Genomic DNA, 16,242 nt, shown 5'->3' with positions numbered 1-16,242 from the left:
CTCCTTACAAGCAGAAAATGCTGGCTGCATCTATTCCCAGCGAATTTAGACAAGTTTGCATATGCAAGGGATTTGGAACGGCCCTGACTGGCCCTGCTCTGCAATGGTACATCAACCTGCCAACTGGGAGCAACCATTCCTTTGCCAACCCGATCAACAGATTTCAACAGCGATTCAAGTAGCGGGGAGTTGGAGAAATGATCCAGTGACCTTTACCGAGTCACACAGAAGCCTGATGAAACTCTCAGGACATTTCTTGCAATATTCAATAACGAAAAAGTATCCATACCCAGGTGTGACGTTGGAACAGCAGTGGAGGCATTCAGACAGGGGTTACTACCATATAACGACTTGTATAGCGAGCTCACTAAGTATCCCTGCCACACCTTCGAGGACGTTCCGGCCAAGACTCTTGCTTTCATCAGGCTAGAAGAAGATAAAAGCTATAAACTTGGATCACCCAGTAGACCAAAGGATCATGAAAGAAGCAGTAGGAAGAGCAACAAAGGAAACAACTATAGACCTACTCCATATTCCAGGCCAGATCAGTCAGAAGTTAACCTGGCTCATGAGTATCAAGGTAAGGTTAAAGTTTATTCACCTATTTCCGAACATAACTTCAGTGTTGATATTGCAGGATTAATCCAGAGACTTGACAACATAGGATCAGCTGTCAGATGGCCCAGGAAGTCAGAAAATCCAAATCCCAGAAGAGATAATTCTAAATGGTGCGAATTTCACATGGATATTGGACACACCACGGATGATTGTTTCACCCTGAGGAAGGAAGTGGCCTACCTGCTAAAATCTGGATACTTGAAAGACCTGATCAAGACAAAAGGCAGGAACGTAAACCAGAATAAAGAGAATCAGGAGCATAAGCAGGATCGTAGTCTCCCTCCACCACCACCAATCTATGAAGTAAAATTCATATCCGGCGGATCAGAAATTTGTGGCCTGACAAGTTCAGCGGCAAAGAAGATAGCCAGGACACCAAGGACTGTATCACCCTGCAAGCCGGATCATATCCCAACAATCACTTTCAATGATTGTGACTTGGTGGGCATCCCTGATGTTCATCATGATGGCCTGGTAATTTCTATGCAGATTGGAACAGCCACAGTAAGAAGGATCCTGGTAGACGGAGGCAGCTCAGTGAACCTGATCATGCTTGACGTAATGAAAGTTATGAAGATCAACGAGGACCAAATCATTAAGAAATCCAGCGTCCTAGTAGGATTCAGTAGCGAAACCAGGAGCACCCTAGGAGAAATCCACCTACCAACGAACCTACGTGGAAGGAGTCGCATCTTATGAGAAATTTGGAGTCCTTGACTGCATGTCATCCTACAACGCTATCTTGGGCAGACCCTGGATTCATAATGTCAAGGTCGTACCATCAACCTATCACCAGTGTATCAAGATACCAACAGACTGGGGCATAGCCACAATCAAAGGGGATCACAAGATAGCCCAGGAATGCTACACAGTAGCCTTGAAGCCTTCCAAGGCAGGTAAGTCCCTGGCATAGCAATTATAGTACCCTGTCAGGAGTACCTATGTGGCACCTCCCAAAATGGAAACAGATCAGGTAATCCTAGACCCTGAGTACCCTGACATGTATGTTTTAATAGGATCTGACGCACCAGATAGTCTGCACAGGATCTGACGCACCAGATAGGATCTTTTAAGCCAGTACAACAGAAAAGGCGGAAATTTGCAGCCGAAAGAAATACCATTATTAACGAGGAATTAGAAAAACTCTTGGATATGGGGATGATCAGGGAAGTAATGTACCCTGAGTGGCTGGCTAACGTAGTTTTTGTGCAGAAAAAGAATGGAAAGTGGCGAGTCTGTGCAGACTACACTGACCTGAATAAAGCCTGTCCTAAAGATCCATTCCTCATGCCTCATATTGATGCCATGGTAGATGCCACAGCAGGCCGCGAGATGCTGACATTCATGGATGCTTCCAGTAGATTCAATCAAATAAAGATGCACCATGCTGACCAGGAGAGTACTGCATTCATTACAGACCGAGGCATATACTATTACACTACCATGCCTTTCGGCCTGAAGAATGCAGGGGCAACGTACCAGCGCCTGCTCAACATGATGTTTAAAGACCAAATAGGTGAAATCATGGAAGTATACATAGACGACATGGTGGTGAAATCCAAAAATGCAGAAGATCATGTGAAACATCTAGAAATAGCATTTGAGATATTGGAAAAATACAACATGAAGCTAAACCCTGCAAAATGCCACTTTGGAGTCTCTGCAGGCAAATTCCTTGGATATATGGTCACAAAAAGAGGCATAGAAGCTAGCCCTGAACAGATAAAGGCTATCCTGGAACTACAGTCACCCAAGTCTGTCAAGGATATCCAGAAATTGATAGGCCGGGTAGCTGCCCTGAACCGTTTCATATCGAGGTCCTCTGAAAGATGCAAAACATTTTATAACCTCCTCAGGAAGAATAAACAGTTCCAATGGACGGATGAATATGAGACAGCTTTTCAGGATCTAAAATCCCACTTATCATCTCCACCCTTAATGGCTAAACCAGAGAAGGGAGAGCCTTTGTCAGTATACCTATATGTCACTAACACAGCAGTCAGCGCAGTCCTAGTGAAAGAACAGGACGGTCAGCAAAATCCAGTCTACTATGTAAGTAAAAGCCTGCTAGATGCTGAGTTGAGGTATGGACTACTTGAAAAATATGTCTTAGCTTTAATTATGTCATGTACTAAATTGCGACCTTATTTTGAAAGTCACCCCATTATAGTCAGGACCAATTTACCCATAAAATATGTCCTACGTAAGCCTGAACTTTCAGGCAGGATGGCCAAATGGTCAGTACAGATTAGTACATACGACATCTCCTTTGAACCCAGGGCAACGATCAAATCGCATGCCCTAGCAGACTTTGTGGCTGACTTTAGCCCTAACCTGAAACCAGACCTGATAAAAGAGGTCAACCAACTAGAAAATAAAACCCCAGACCAAGAATGGACCCTATTCATAGATGGGGCATCCAACGCCAGAGGGACAGGGTTAAGACTAGTACTTAAATCGCCCCAGGGAGATATGATAGCACAGGCTGTAAGCTGTGAGTTCAAAGCTACGAACAACGAAGCAGAATATCAAGCCCTGATAGCAGGCTTAAAGGTATGTCTAGACCTCGGTGTTCAAAACCTAAAGGTAAAAACTGATTCACTCCTAATTGCTAATCCAATAAAGAGAATTTATACGGCCAAGGATGCAAAAATGATTTCGTATTTAGAATATGCAAAAAACCTTACCGCTAAATTTGCTTTATTTGACATAGATCAAATATCAAGAGACACGAACACCCGGTGATGCTCGCCAGCCCTAGGTTCGAATTTCACCCCCACTGTTTTCGACAAAATACCAATTGTACACTTATTAGAGCCAGCCATCAGCATACCTGAACAAGTCAGTCCTGCCAATCAGGACAATAACTCTTGGACTAAACCCTATTATGATTGGCTTCTCCTAGGAATACTGCCTCAGGGCAGACATGAGGCAAGGGCTTTTAAAATTAGAGCTTCAACTTATGCTATCATCAATAACACTCTGTTCAAGAGATCGCAGGCTGGACCCTACCTGAGATGCTTGGAGCCTGACGAAGCCAAACTAGTACTTCAAGAAATACACGATGGACACTGTGGCAACCAAAAGGAGGAAAGAGCCTGGCAAACAAAGTTCTCGTGACAAAGCACTCGGCCTACACCGAGGGCCGATCGCCGGAATACTCTTCAAAATGCGAAGCCTGCCAAATTCATGCACCAATCATACATCAGCCATCTGAACTCCTTCATTCAATCTCCGCACCCTGGCCATTCATAAAGTGGGGCATGGATAATGTGGGAAAACTACTCGTAGCTCCAGGACAAAAAGTATTCATGTTGGCTATGACTGATTACTTCTCCAAATGGATTGAGGCTGACTCTTTCAGGCAAGTAACTGAAAAAGAAGTAATATCCTTCATCAGGACAAACATCATTTGCAGGTATGGAGTCCCATCAGGAATAGTATGTGATAATGGAATTCAATTTGTGGGGAAAAGGACCCAAGCATTTTGCCAAGAATGGAATATCAACCTGGTAACATCAACCCTTGGATATCCAAAAGCTAATGGCCAGACTGAATCAAGCAATAAGGTAGTCATAAGCTGCCTCAAAAAGAAGCTGAGAAGAAGACGAGGCAGATGGGCTGAAGAACTTCCATTAGTACTATGGGCAGACAGGACAACTCCAAAAACTGCGACATGCCAAACACCTTACTCCCTGGTGTATGGCTGTGAAGCTGTCAATCCTGCAGAAGTACAGATGCCAACATTAAGGTACAGCCTGAACAATGTTGAAGCAAACAAAGACCTAATGCAAGATAACCTGGTCCTAACAGAAGAATTAAGAGACGCTGCCAAGATCAGGATGGCATCATATCAACAAGCAGTCGCCAGGACTTACAATAAAAACGTCGGGATCGTAGTCTTTAAAGAAGGAGACCTTGTCCTACGCAAGGTATTTCCAAAAAAAAAAAGAAAAATCAGCAGGCGAACTGGCTCCCACATGGGAAGGCCCTTACTTAATCGATTCAATTATTGGACAAGGAGCATACAGGCTCCAAACGCTAGAAGAGGAAATGATCCCGAGATCCTGGAATGTAACTCATTTAAAATTATTCCATATGTAAAGATCAGATCAAGCTACAATCAAGGTATAAATTCAATCACTACTCAACCTGACGTGCTACTTGATGAACTACATGTTTTACATGCCTTGTCTGTAATTTATATCTGTTCAACTAACCAATTTATTTACTTCTTGAATCCTGAACAATTATACATGATAAAAGATTATATGCATAAATATTCAGGATTGAGGGCTACTCTACTATATATTTCTGAATAAAAAAACTTGCACTTGACTGTGCCTAACGAGTTGGTAACCGCCACCAGATACAGTAAATATCAGGACCAATCAGGCATGAAATAATTGTCGTGACCTGACTAGGTTTACTGCCACGGATTACAACCGGCTGGACGCAGCAAGACAGGTGCAAGGGTGTTCTCTCCCAAACACTTAGTCAAAAATGCCCTCTTAACAGGCCGAATACCAAGCCCTCCAGCTAGGCTGGGGACATAAGTCCTCCTGGCAGGCCGGTTTTCCCACCCCTTCAACCATTATAGCAAAAAACTATACTTGGTTGAATTACTCATGAATAACAGAATAAAACGAAAATGATGTGCAGGTTATCCAAACAAAATGTTTGACAGGCCCAACAGGATGAAACTCACAAATCCAAGCAAAGTCAAAAGCAAAATCAGCCAGAAGAAGGCCACCATGCCTATATTAATAAAAACCCTTACCCCCTGGGGCAAAGGCGCTAAAATATTCATAAAATCCAGGGATAGTCTCCCTAACCCAAGACAAAAAAAGAAAATAAAATATTGTTTGTCCAGGGACATCCCCCCTGGATAAGCCAAATACCAATTAAATTTCCGCTCTCCTCGTAAAAAACTCAAAGATCAACATCCCGCTCCCTACTCTTAGCAGGATCAAAGATCAACATCCCGCTCCCCGGAGAGTCGACCTCCTGTTCATTTTTCATATTATGCAGTCGGGATACTTTGAAGCAAAAAATTCATCTCAGCCAGGGTTCCACTTCGCCCTGGCCTCAACAGGCTCTGACATAGCAGCTGCCCTTCCCTTGATATAGAAGTAGAGGGAAGCATCATCTAGCTTGAACTCCAAGTCATCCCTCTCTTGGGTGAGCTCCTCATTTCTGTCCAAAGCTTCCTGCAAAGGCCACTTACTCGAAACTTCCTCAGTCTTAGCAGCATCTCTCTCAGCCTGCACCCTCACTAAGTCAGCAGCTTTAGCAGCCAGGTCAGCTCGTGCGAAATCCAGCTCAGACTTCGGCCTATCATAATCTGATCTCATCAGATCAATCCTGGCTACCAAAGAAGTAGCATGATAGGCATTATGGAGACAGGTCGCAGCACCCTGACCAAAAACAGAGAGAAAAGTATAAGTAATATACCCCAATAATAAAAATTGGTCAAACAAAACACACATAAAAATTGTTCCAGCCTACCTCCCTTTGACAGCCAAGGCACGCCAAGAGGTCGATGAATGATCCACCGAGGCAACTGCCTGAGTAGCAGTCTCAATAGGGTCAAGGGTGAGCATGACATCTGATCTAGAAGCAGGATAATCCTTGATCTTCACCCTAGCAGCCTCCATATTGTCCACCCTGGCTCTCACTTCCCTGACCGGGGCAGAAATATCAACATCTTCAATTTTCCTTTTTTGGGCTGCTGAACTTGTTTCAAAGCAGGGCAAGCAGTACTGTGATGACCGTGGCAAAGATCGGATTGTTCAGTCAAATCAATAACAGGCTCAACATCCCCGCTTCCCTAGGAACCTTCCTCCTTGATCTTAGCCAGCCTGGCTGAAATATCAGCCATACCAAACCTGGCAAGGCGAGTAGATGACCTGGTGGCTACAACATGAAATACTATATTAGCAATATAAACCAAACATTATCAGGAAGCCAAAGTAAAAAGAAAAGAAAGACTAAGATAGACTTACTGCCTGAGGTAGTGGCACTAACAGCCCCAGAAGGTTTAGCGCCCTGGCAGCACCGTCAGCCTTCAAGCAGCGAGGACGGTGACCAACCCCACAACAGAGAGGCCAAGACCTCTCCAAAGGAGGAATAGCAAGGAAAGCAGAAATATTGGGAGTGGGATACTCAGTTTCAGTAACCCAATCATCAACTGCACACGTGAGAGGTATGACTTATTATAAATTCCATTTTATTTTTCACTAAAAAGTAAAACATGCAGGGCAAAAAGAAAAACCAAAAGACTCACCAGCAACGCAAGCCTCATGATTTAAATACGCCAAGTCAGGACCCACAGAATTGGTCCTGACAAACATGTACCCAGCAGCCCAGCCTTTATCATGGCCGCTGTATAGGTTGCTCAAAAGAGGAGTAGTAGAAGCCCTGACCTTAAAACTTATACGCCCAGGACTATTTGTTTTAACGGCATAACAAGCCTTCAAATCGTCAAGAGAAAAAGAAATATTGTGTTTTTTTACAGAGATTCTCAACGAAACACACAAACTTCCACACCATAGGCATCAACTGATAAGATGGAACACCGATCTCCTTAATAACCTCAACCATAAGAGGAGAAAAAGGAAGCTTACAACCTGCCCTGAAAGCCCAATCATGAATACAGAACCAACCAGAACAAGCCCAGTCGGCCCTGATAGGAGAATTCTCAGGGATCCAGAATTCAGCATCAGCAGGGATGATCCCCTTATCCTTCAAAATCTTCTCAAACTCAGGCTTCAAACGATTTACAAGAGACTGATCCTCATTCAAAGCCTTCGTAGGCTTGAATTGAAAATCACCATGGAATATTGAGATCATCTCCAATGGAGAATCACTCGACTTACTGATCGTGGAAGGTGGAGCAGCAGAAGAAGTAGGCAGATTTTCAGAAGAAATTTCCGCAAGATTCTGAGGAGGAGGGATTACAGGAACCGCTGCCCTGATAGACTTCTTTTTTGCAGCCATTATTTGAAAGATTATGAAGAATTGATCGAAGATTGAAGAAGTTGGGAATTAAGAGAACTGAAGAGAAAGATTATTAGGAGAGAAATAAGAAGAATTGCTTTGGTGAGTTCAACTTAATGAAGCACGCAGGTATTTATAGTGGAGAAGATTAGGGTTTCAAACGCAAAGGAAGTGGATAATCATTAAGGAAGTTGCAGTAAATCTTACACACGTCATAAACTGCAGTAAAATAGCCGTTACAGGAAACTGACTGAGCAGAACTTAACCGTTAGGTAATCTTCCTAAACATAAAGTTATCTCCGCATTTTTTCGTCCTGGCACACTGCAAATAAGGAGATAAGGGGCAATTGTTAGGCCTCAAAATCCGCAGACCTTCCTGATCAGTATCTCATCTAAACCTGACTGCCAGGCTGTCAGGATGTCAGGCTATCAGGGCACACGAAGATAGGCGCCAAGCCATGGAGAGGACAACGGTCAAAATATCAGGACGATATTGGACCATAAACGCGTATTATAAAAGGATTATATACGCAGCATTGAATGAGAAGATCTCGCAGTAAATGTAGTAATTAAGGGGGGAATATTAGCAATTATTACAGGCAATAATGGAGAATAATCGGCATTCAATACCATATCAGGCAGCCGTTCAAGATTAGAGCTTATATAAGTAACACTTTGAAGACAATCACATACACAAGAAGAAGCATACACTAGCATACGCAATACATAGAGAAATATAAGCATTGTTATTGTCATACAATTATTCTCCCAAATTACATAGTGAAATCCTCTTCTGGCTTGGTGCCCGTGGTTTTTTCCCATTCAAGGGTTTTCCACGTACAAAATTCTTTGTTTCATTGTCGTTATTGTTATTTACAGCTTTATATTTAACCCTGACGACCTTACCGATAGACCATCTAGAGCTAGTTAACCTTACACAACTCTACCCTGACCTGATTTCGCCTTGCGCAAAATCTACACAAAACATACTTGAAGTGTTAACATGATAAATGTTTGCAAATAAAGTTTCTAAAACGAAAGACCCTTTGCATTCCATAATATATGTAAGTAAAAATCTTCAGAGTCAGAAAATATTTAAATCAAAATATATATCGGAATATTTTTCAGAACCAGGAAAATTTTTCAGAACCAGAAATTGTTGAAAGGTAAAGATATGCAAGAAAACATATATGAGAAAATGTTGGAGGTTAATCAAATTTCCAGGGCCAAAGAATATTTAAGGCAAAATCTAGAACCTGGCGGAGTTGCATCTGGTAGGCTGAGTACCTGGTTGTTGACCGTGCTGGTCGCTTAGGTGAAACACTTTTTCAAGTGAATGATGTTCCAGGATCGGCGAACCATTTGTCCTTCCATAGTCATGACTCATGAGTCGGTATGCTCCGTTTCCAACTATGTTTTCTACTTGGTATGGCCCCTCCCAGTTATAGGCAAATTTCCCTGCTTGCCGGTTCTTGGTATTCTGGAAGACTTTTCTCAGGACCAGATCTCCTACCTGCAGGGTTCTTACCTTCACATTCTTGTTATAGCTCCTGTCCACCATCTTTCGGTATGAAGCCATCTTAATCTGAGCGCTGGTTCTGAGCTCGTCTACCGTGTCCAGACTGCTTGCCCTTTCCACCTGATTCCGGTCTTCTGTTATGCATCCATACATATGGGTTGGGACCTTCACCTCGGATGGAATGACTGCTTCTGCTCCAAACACCAGGCTGAAGGGAGTTTGTCATGTTGTAACCTTGGGTGTGGCTCTGTCAGCCCAGAGAACCAGAGGCAGCTCTTCTGCCCATTTTCCCCTCTCTCCTCCAGCTTCTTTTTTAGGTTTTCCACGATAATCTTATTGCTGGATTCGGCTTGTCCGTTGGACTGGGGGTTCCTGAGAGTAGATTTCTTCAATGAGATGTTCCACCTGAGAGGATGACTCTGCTTCTATCCATTGGAGAAGTAGTCCGTCATGACGAGCATATAGACTTTTTTTCCTGGTGCCTTGGGTAATGGTCCCACAATGTCCATTCCCCACTTCATGAAGGGCCAGGGTGAAATGACCTGATGCAGAGGCTCTGCTGGCTGGTGGCTGACGTGAGCATGTCTCTGACAAGCATCGCATTTTTTGCGAACTCCATGGCATCTTTGCGCATTGTAGGCAAGAAATACCCCTGCCTCAGTGCCTTGTTGGACAAGCTCCTGCCCCCTGCATGGTTTCCACATTCTCCACTGTGGAGACCATGCAAAATAGCCTGAGATTCTTCCCGATCCAGGCTTCTGAGGTAGGGTCCAGCGAGGTATTTCCTGAACAAGACACCATCAATTAGTATGAATCTGGATGCTTTCATTCTGAAGCTCATTACCTCCTTTTTATCTGCTGGCAGGATGTTGTTCTACAGCCAGTCCGGGTATGTTTTCCTCTAGTCCGGAGTATCTTCTTCACTACTGGTGCTGCACAACACTTCCGCTTCCTGTTCAGGTTTCATTATCGCTGGCTCCAACACGTGGACAGTTGGTATTGTGGACATGGCTCCTGCTGTGAAGGTTGCCCCCAAGGTGGCTAGCGTATCTGCTTCTGCATTCTGGTCTCTGGGGATTTGTTTGATGTTGAACGTGACAAATCTGAGGGTCAACTCCTTTTCTAGGTCTAGGTATGCCATCATTCTGGAGTCCCTGGCTTCATAAGAGTCATTTACATGGTTAACTATAAGTTTAGAGTCACTGCAAACCTTAAGGTGTCTGATTTTCAGATCTAGAGCCAGCTTTAGACCCAGGATCAATGCCTCATACTCTGATTCGTTGTTTGTGGCCTTCAATTCACATCGTACAGCCTGGACTGTAAGATCTCCCTGGGGCGACTTGAGGACCAACCCTACTCCTGCTCCTCTTGCGTCGAAGGCTCCGTCCACATGCAACTCCCACACTTGATCTCCTTTATCTTCCTCGAGGTTCAGGATGTCTTGTTCTACCTGGGTTTGAAGAGCCGGGCAGAAGTCGGACACAAAATCTGCCAGAGCCTGAGACTTTATTGCTGTATAAGGTTCGAATTTAAATTCATAACCGCTCAGGTGCACGGACCACTTAGCCATCCTTCCTGACAATTCCGGTTTTCGTATGATAGTCTTAACAGAATAATTAGTTATCATGGAAATTGTATGAGATTCAAAATAAAGACGCAATTTATAAGATGCGGTAACTAGTGCAAGGGTGAGTTTTTCCAGCGATGTGTACATGTTCTCTGTAGGAAGCAGAGACTTAGTGATGTAATATACTGGATGATGTGATCCCTCCTACTCTCGTACTAGTACCGCACTTACTGCTGCTTCTGTGACTGACAGATACAGGAATAATGGTTCTCCTGGTTCTGGCTTTGATAGGAGTGGAGGGGTGCTGAGATAGTGTTTTAACTCCTGTAATGCTTTTCTCATGTTCCTTTGTCCACTCAAATCTTTGAATCTTCCCTTGGGGGTAGGTCTATGTCGTCCTTCCCTTCTGTGCTTCCAGACACCTTATTCTCGCTTCTGTTGTAGGGTCCTGATCTTTCGCTCCTCTTTTCCACTAGGGCTTTCCTGGATTCTGGTTCTGAATCGTAAGTGCCTCTTATGGGTGCATAGTCTTCCTCCAGCCTCATGACAGCAATCGCCTTTGATTGTACCTCCTCAAAGGTAGTGCATGGATGCATGGTCAGGTCCTTGTATAGCTCTGAATCCTGATGCAGTCCTCGGCGGAAGGCTTGTATAGCGGTTTCTATATCGCACCTCGGAATTGACACCTTCTCCTTGTTGAAACTGTTCAAGTAATCACGGGTAGATTCCTCAAACCCTTGCACTATCCGATAGAGGTCGCTGGTCTGCTTCTCTGGTTTTCTGCTGCTGGCGAACTGCTGATTGAATGCATTAACTAGGTCGGCGAAGTTGGCTATACTTTTGTTGGGCAGGCCGACGAACCACTGCAGGGCTGCTCCAGACAAGGTTGATCCGAATCCTTTGCACATACAAGCTTCCTTTAGGGGCCCTGTCGCGGTTATCACCATCATTTTCTGCTTGTAGTGGTTGACGTGATCAAGTGGATCTGTGGTTCTGTCGTAGAGCGTTATGGCTGGCGGTACACATCCTTTAGGAACACCGACGAGGGCTATGTCGTCCACGAAAGGTGAGTCTGCGTATCTGTCTCGTGCTACTTTCTCTAACGGACGTGCTACGCCCGGTATCCTGTACATCAGTTCCCTCAGCTCTTGGTACTGCTGCTCCAGCGAACTACCTGCTCCTGCAAGAGGGTTAGAAACAGGCGGGAAGGAACCAGCAGGTGTACCTCCTAGCCAGGGCACTCCAGAAAATTGGCCAGACGCTGGATGACTGGTCACTGTTGTTGCACTGATTATGGATCCAGGCTGCCATCCTGGTGTTTGTTGTAGGCTTCCGATCCAGGCTCCACTGGTGAACTGGCTGTAGGATGGAACTGCTGCATTGATGACAGATCCAGATTGCCATCCTGATGTCTGGTGTGCGGGAGTACCTGAAAAGGGCGGAAGGTCAGATCCTGACGGAGTGTTAAACAAAGCATTACCTGGTGTCTGCTGCAGGCTGGACGGGTTATCGAACGACAAGCATCCCAATCCTCTAGGCTCAATTGGTTCACTGGATGCTACTCCTGCAAGGTCTATTTTGGTGACTAGTTCCGACGGAATTGATCGACTCGATCCTCCACCGCTGGTTCGGTTCGGGGCCTCAGGTGCTGATGTTGGTTTTTTCTGGACTACTGTCACGATCTGAGCAATCAGGTTCTGGTTGTCCTTCCTTAGATCCTCGACGGCCGGACGCAGAGTGTCCATCCCCTGAATCATCACCTGCATTGGATCAAGCATTGGAGGTCCTCTGCTTCTGAGAACTTCTGCACCTGATCCCTCTTGGGTCAGGGATCTGGATACAGCTTCACCTCTGCTGGGGCTACTTTCCCTGCTGGATCTGGATTGGCTGGGTGCGACTGTTGCCTTGGGTATCTGCGGTGGTTTCAGAGGCAGAGGCGGAGGCATAGTTCTGGGTGACATGCTGACGGGGATCATCTGACTGGATGCTGGAGGTGCACTTACTGATCCTGTGGATGCAGGAATAGGTCCTTCTCCAGAAGACAGAGCTGACATGCTCCGGCTGCTGGATGGATTCTGACTGGTTCCGGACATGATGACGACTGGTTCGGTCTTGTGAGATTTGGTTATAGAAAATGATCACTATGCCCCACGGTGGGCGCCAAACTGTTTTGGTAAAAATTTACCGATTATTGATTTAATTTAGTGAGTGATAGTGAGTAATCTACGGCCAACGATGATATGAATAAAAAGGATTTAGCGATCGTATGAACGACGAATAAAAAGATTGAAACGCAAGGTTCTGGTGACGCGGAAATCCCGATGTGGGAACAACCGCGGGGGGAGTCGAAATCCCACCAATTTGGCACTATAATCGAGGGAATATTAGGCAAGTAAGGAAATACAATGATTAATTTGTTAGAGAAATATTGATAAATGGAGATGGGTTGTCGAGTGAGAGTATGTTGAAGTATGGAATAATCCTCTTCAATATGACGTTCCCCTCTTTATATAGTTGTTGTTGCTAGGGTTGAATTCACATTTTTTTCCTGCCTCTGCTCCTTGATTCCTGCGTCTGCTCCTGTAAAGTAGGGGGTAGTTGCTTGATAATAGGAGGTGGTTGGTTGACTTCTTCTTACGTGGGCTTTGTTTATAAAATATCTTATATGTGTTTGTTTGCTTTGACTAATCCAACGGCCCCTATGCTTACACGTCATCGATCCTCTTACTTTTGTCTTGTCCATTCGTGTGTTGCCACGTCGCCTTTGATAAAAAGTGTATTTTTTTATTCCTAACAAGTATAAAACAACCCGTGACTTTCACGGATTTTAAACTAGTATATTATTAAAAAGTGATGTACAAGCCCATATTTACTATAAGTAGTGAAATATTCTCAACAATCTTTCATTAATTAGCTTATTAACGTATTAGGTGTGCCCTTAAAGCTCAAATTAGATCACTGTTCTCTAAGCATGTATGATAGACATTCAAAATTGAAAAAGTAGAAAAGGAAAATGAAAATGACAATTAATTTGCTAAACTAACTCGGGTGTTACTTAAAGTAAGTATCATCAGGTGACGCCCTCTCATTTTCCTTACTCAAAATCTCGGAAGAGAAAGTTTAATTTCTCCGTACCCCTTTTGAGTATCTTCCGTACCCTATTTATTGTTAATGGTGAATTAAAATAGGGAAAATGCACACGGTACCCTTTAGGTTTGCCATTTTGCACGATATACTCAAAATTTTTTTTCCGGAAAACTTTAAGAAGTCATAACTCGTGTTTAAGAGATCGGAATGTGACGGTTTTTTCCAAATCAATCATCTTTTCGAGAACTACGATTTGGAAAAACAAATTGTCATATTTGGATCCCGTGGCTAGAAGTTTTTGTATGTCAAAGTTTTTTGACCGAACAAACTTTGAGTAACCATATCTCTTGGTAACGAATTCCAAAATCGAATTTTTTTTTTTTCCAAATCGTAATTCTCGAAAAGGCGATCGCTTTGGATAAAAACCCTGTCACATTCCGATCTCTTAAACACGAGTTATGACCTCTTAAAGTTTTTCGGATCAAAATTTTGGGTATATCGTGCAAAATAACAAATATCAAGGGCACCAGGTGCATTTTTCCATTAAAATAACTCTTTCATTTGGTACCAATTATCAAAAAAAAAAAAAAAAGAACACTTTAACGTTGAGAATAGCTCTTTATATTAGTATCACTATTTTATGTTATACGTACTTATTTTATGACTTGTTGTACCATATTCACATCAATTATAATCGGTGTCAGGGACCTACTGCCTTCCTTATTAATTAGGAATTAGGATGAAATTGGTCCACTGTAATTACACATGTAACTAGAGCCGGCAAATAGTGAAACGACGTGAAAACACGACACGAAATTAACGGGATTAGGTTGATGTTTAATAACCCATTTATACAAGTGAGTCAACACGAATATGACCTGATATTTAATTGGATTGGGTTTGGGTTGAGCTCTCTATATACGAAGGCGACACGAATGACATGTTTACTAAATTAATCCTAATTTTTCTAATCCTCCATCACATAAATATAGGTAAACTTTCCAAATATGGACATGACATGAAAACACGATATGAACCCGACACGAAATTAACGGGGTAGGGTTGAGGCGTTATGACCCATTTATGTAAGTGGGTCGACACGAAAACGACACAAGAGTAATTGGGTCGGGTTTTGGTTGGAGGATTTGTGACCCGTTTAAATATGACACGAACATAAATCCAATACGATCCGATCTGTTTGCCAAGTTGTTAGGCCCAAAATCTAGATATGGGCTAATCTGGGGCAGCAGGTCTGGAAACATTGTGGGACGCATGGTACCAGGGAGCCAGCGTGACAGCGTCAGCATGGCAGCATGGAACGTGGGCTTTAATCCGCGTAGAAGAAGTATATGAGGACTCCATCACTTGCCATATCCGGGGAAGCAAAGTCCTACTCCGCGCCAAATTAGGAATACTTGGGAAAGAAGTAAGAAACCCTAGATGAATGAGCTCTACTATATAAGGGGCTTAAAGACAAGACATAAAGATCATCAGAAAATACAAGAAATATACCCTAGCATTCATAGCAAACGCACGAACTGTATTTTCTCCTGAATTATACTGAAAATCTTGGTGGGATTCCGTCTCCCCCTGCGGTTGTTTCCCAAGTTGGGTTTTCCGCGTCACCAAAATTGCTTGTGTTCTTTATTTACATCGCACTTACAGGTTAACATACAACAAACAATCAAATCATAATACGGACCTAACGCTAAGACCACTTTAACCCTAAATTGGTAGAAATTTACCAAAACAGTTTGGCGCCCACCGTCGGGCATAGTGGTCGTCTTCGTTTGTGACACCCCGCGATAAAGCGGAAAAATATAACTAATAAATTAATGCGGAAATTAGTGAGATTTTAAGAACTTTTAAATTACTAGTTAAAGATTAGCACGCGGGTGCCAAAAACGAAATGAAACAAATACTACAATAGACATTAATAGGTCATTACAACCCAAGTCTAGAAAGCGGGGAAAAGATATCCCACGAATAAACAGATAAAAGGTTTCTAAATTAGAAACTAAGGTCCAAGGGTTTAGTTCTCGCTAGCCCACACGTCTTCCCCACGTAAGCATCTTCAAAACCTGTCATTCATGTAAACATGAACGCCACAGTCAGTGGGGAGTAACTCAAGGTTCTCCCAGCCACAATATGTCGAAATGCAGATAACAAACAACACTTAATCAAACATATTAATCATGCAACATATCCTAACAATAAGGAATAAGGAAATATAATGAACAATCATGGTGAAACAGGCATAATACTTTCTTAGTAGAATAGGCATGGTGCATGAGGATGAATATGCAATCAAGGAAATAGAATCACCAAGTCAACCCACTCATGTGGACATGACTCAACAAGTGTAAGACATATACTTAGTATGAACTCAAACAAGACAAACCCTCTAGACTCCAACCTCTTGGTAGGACGACGATCATAATACGGTCCTAGT

The 16,242-nt window shown here is 43.3% G+C and overlaps 2 protein-coding genes across 2 annotated transcripts; both read right to left on the bottom strand.

Moving 5' to 3' along the window:
* Positions 1-9,303: 9,303 nt before the first annotated feature.
* LOC141595042 (uncharacterized) lies at positions 9,304-9,965 on the bottom strand. The gene is made up of 2 exons (XM_074415015.1): positions 9,679-9,965; positions 9,304-9,541 (listed from the first exon to the last, which is right to left on the bottom strand). Exons 1-2 carry the CDS (start codon positions 9,963-9,965, stop codon positions 9,304-9,306), a joined length of 525 nt encoding a protein of 174 aa, XP_074271116.1.
* A 72-nt stretch (positions 9,966-10,037) lies between these two features.
* Positions 10,038-10,706, bottom strand: LOC141595041 (uncharacterized). The gene has a single exon (XM_074415014.1). The coding sequence runs from the start codon at positions 10,704-10,706 to the stop codon at positions 10,038-10,040; it is 669 nt and encodes a 222-aa protein (XP_074271115.1).
* Between the last annotated feature and the right edge of the window lie 5,536 nt (positions 10,707-16,242).

This window comes from Silene latifolia, chromosome 8 (assembly GCF_048544455.1).
Source record: "Silene latifolia isolate original U9 population chromosome 8, ASM4854445v1, whole genome shotgun sequence".
NCBI lineage: Eukaryota > Viridiplantae > Streptophyta > Magnoliopsida > Caryophyllales > Caryophyllaceae > Silene > Silene latifolia.
Note: the sequence above shows the minus strand (reverse complement) of the source record. Positions and strands in the feature narration are given on the sequence as shown.

Bases quoted from the DNA above. Each gene is read 5' to 3' on its own strand.
- LOC141595042 (XM_074415015.1), bottom strand. From the start codon at position 9,965: ATGAAAGCATCCAGATTCATACTAATTGATGGTGTCTTGTTCAGGAAA. The intron at 9,542-9,678 runs GTCATTTCACCC...TCATCCTCTCAG, and splicing joins CAGCAGAGCCTCTGCATCAG to GTGGAACATCTCATTGAAGA.
- LOC141595041 (XM_074415014.1), bottom strand. From the start codon at position 10,706: ATGGCTAAGTGGTCCGTGCACCTGAGCGGTTATGAATTTAAATTCGAA.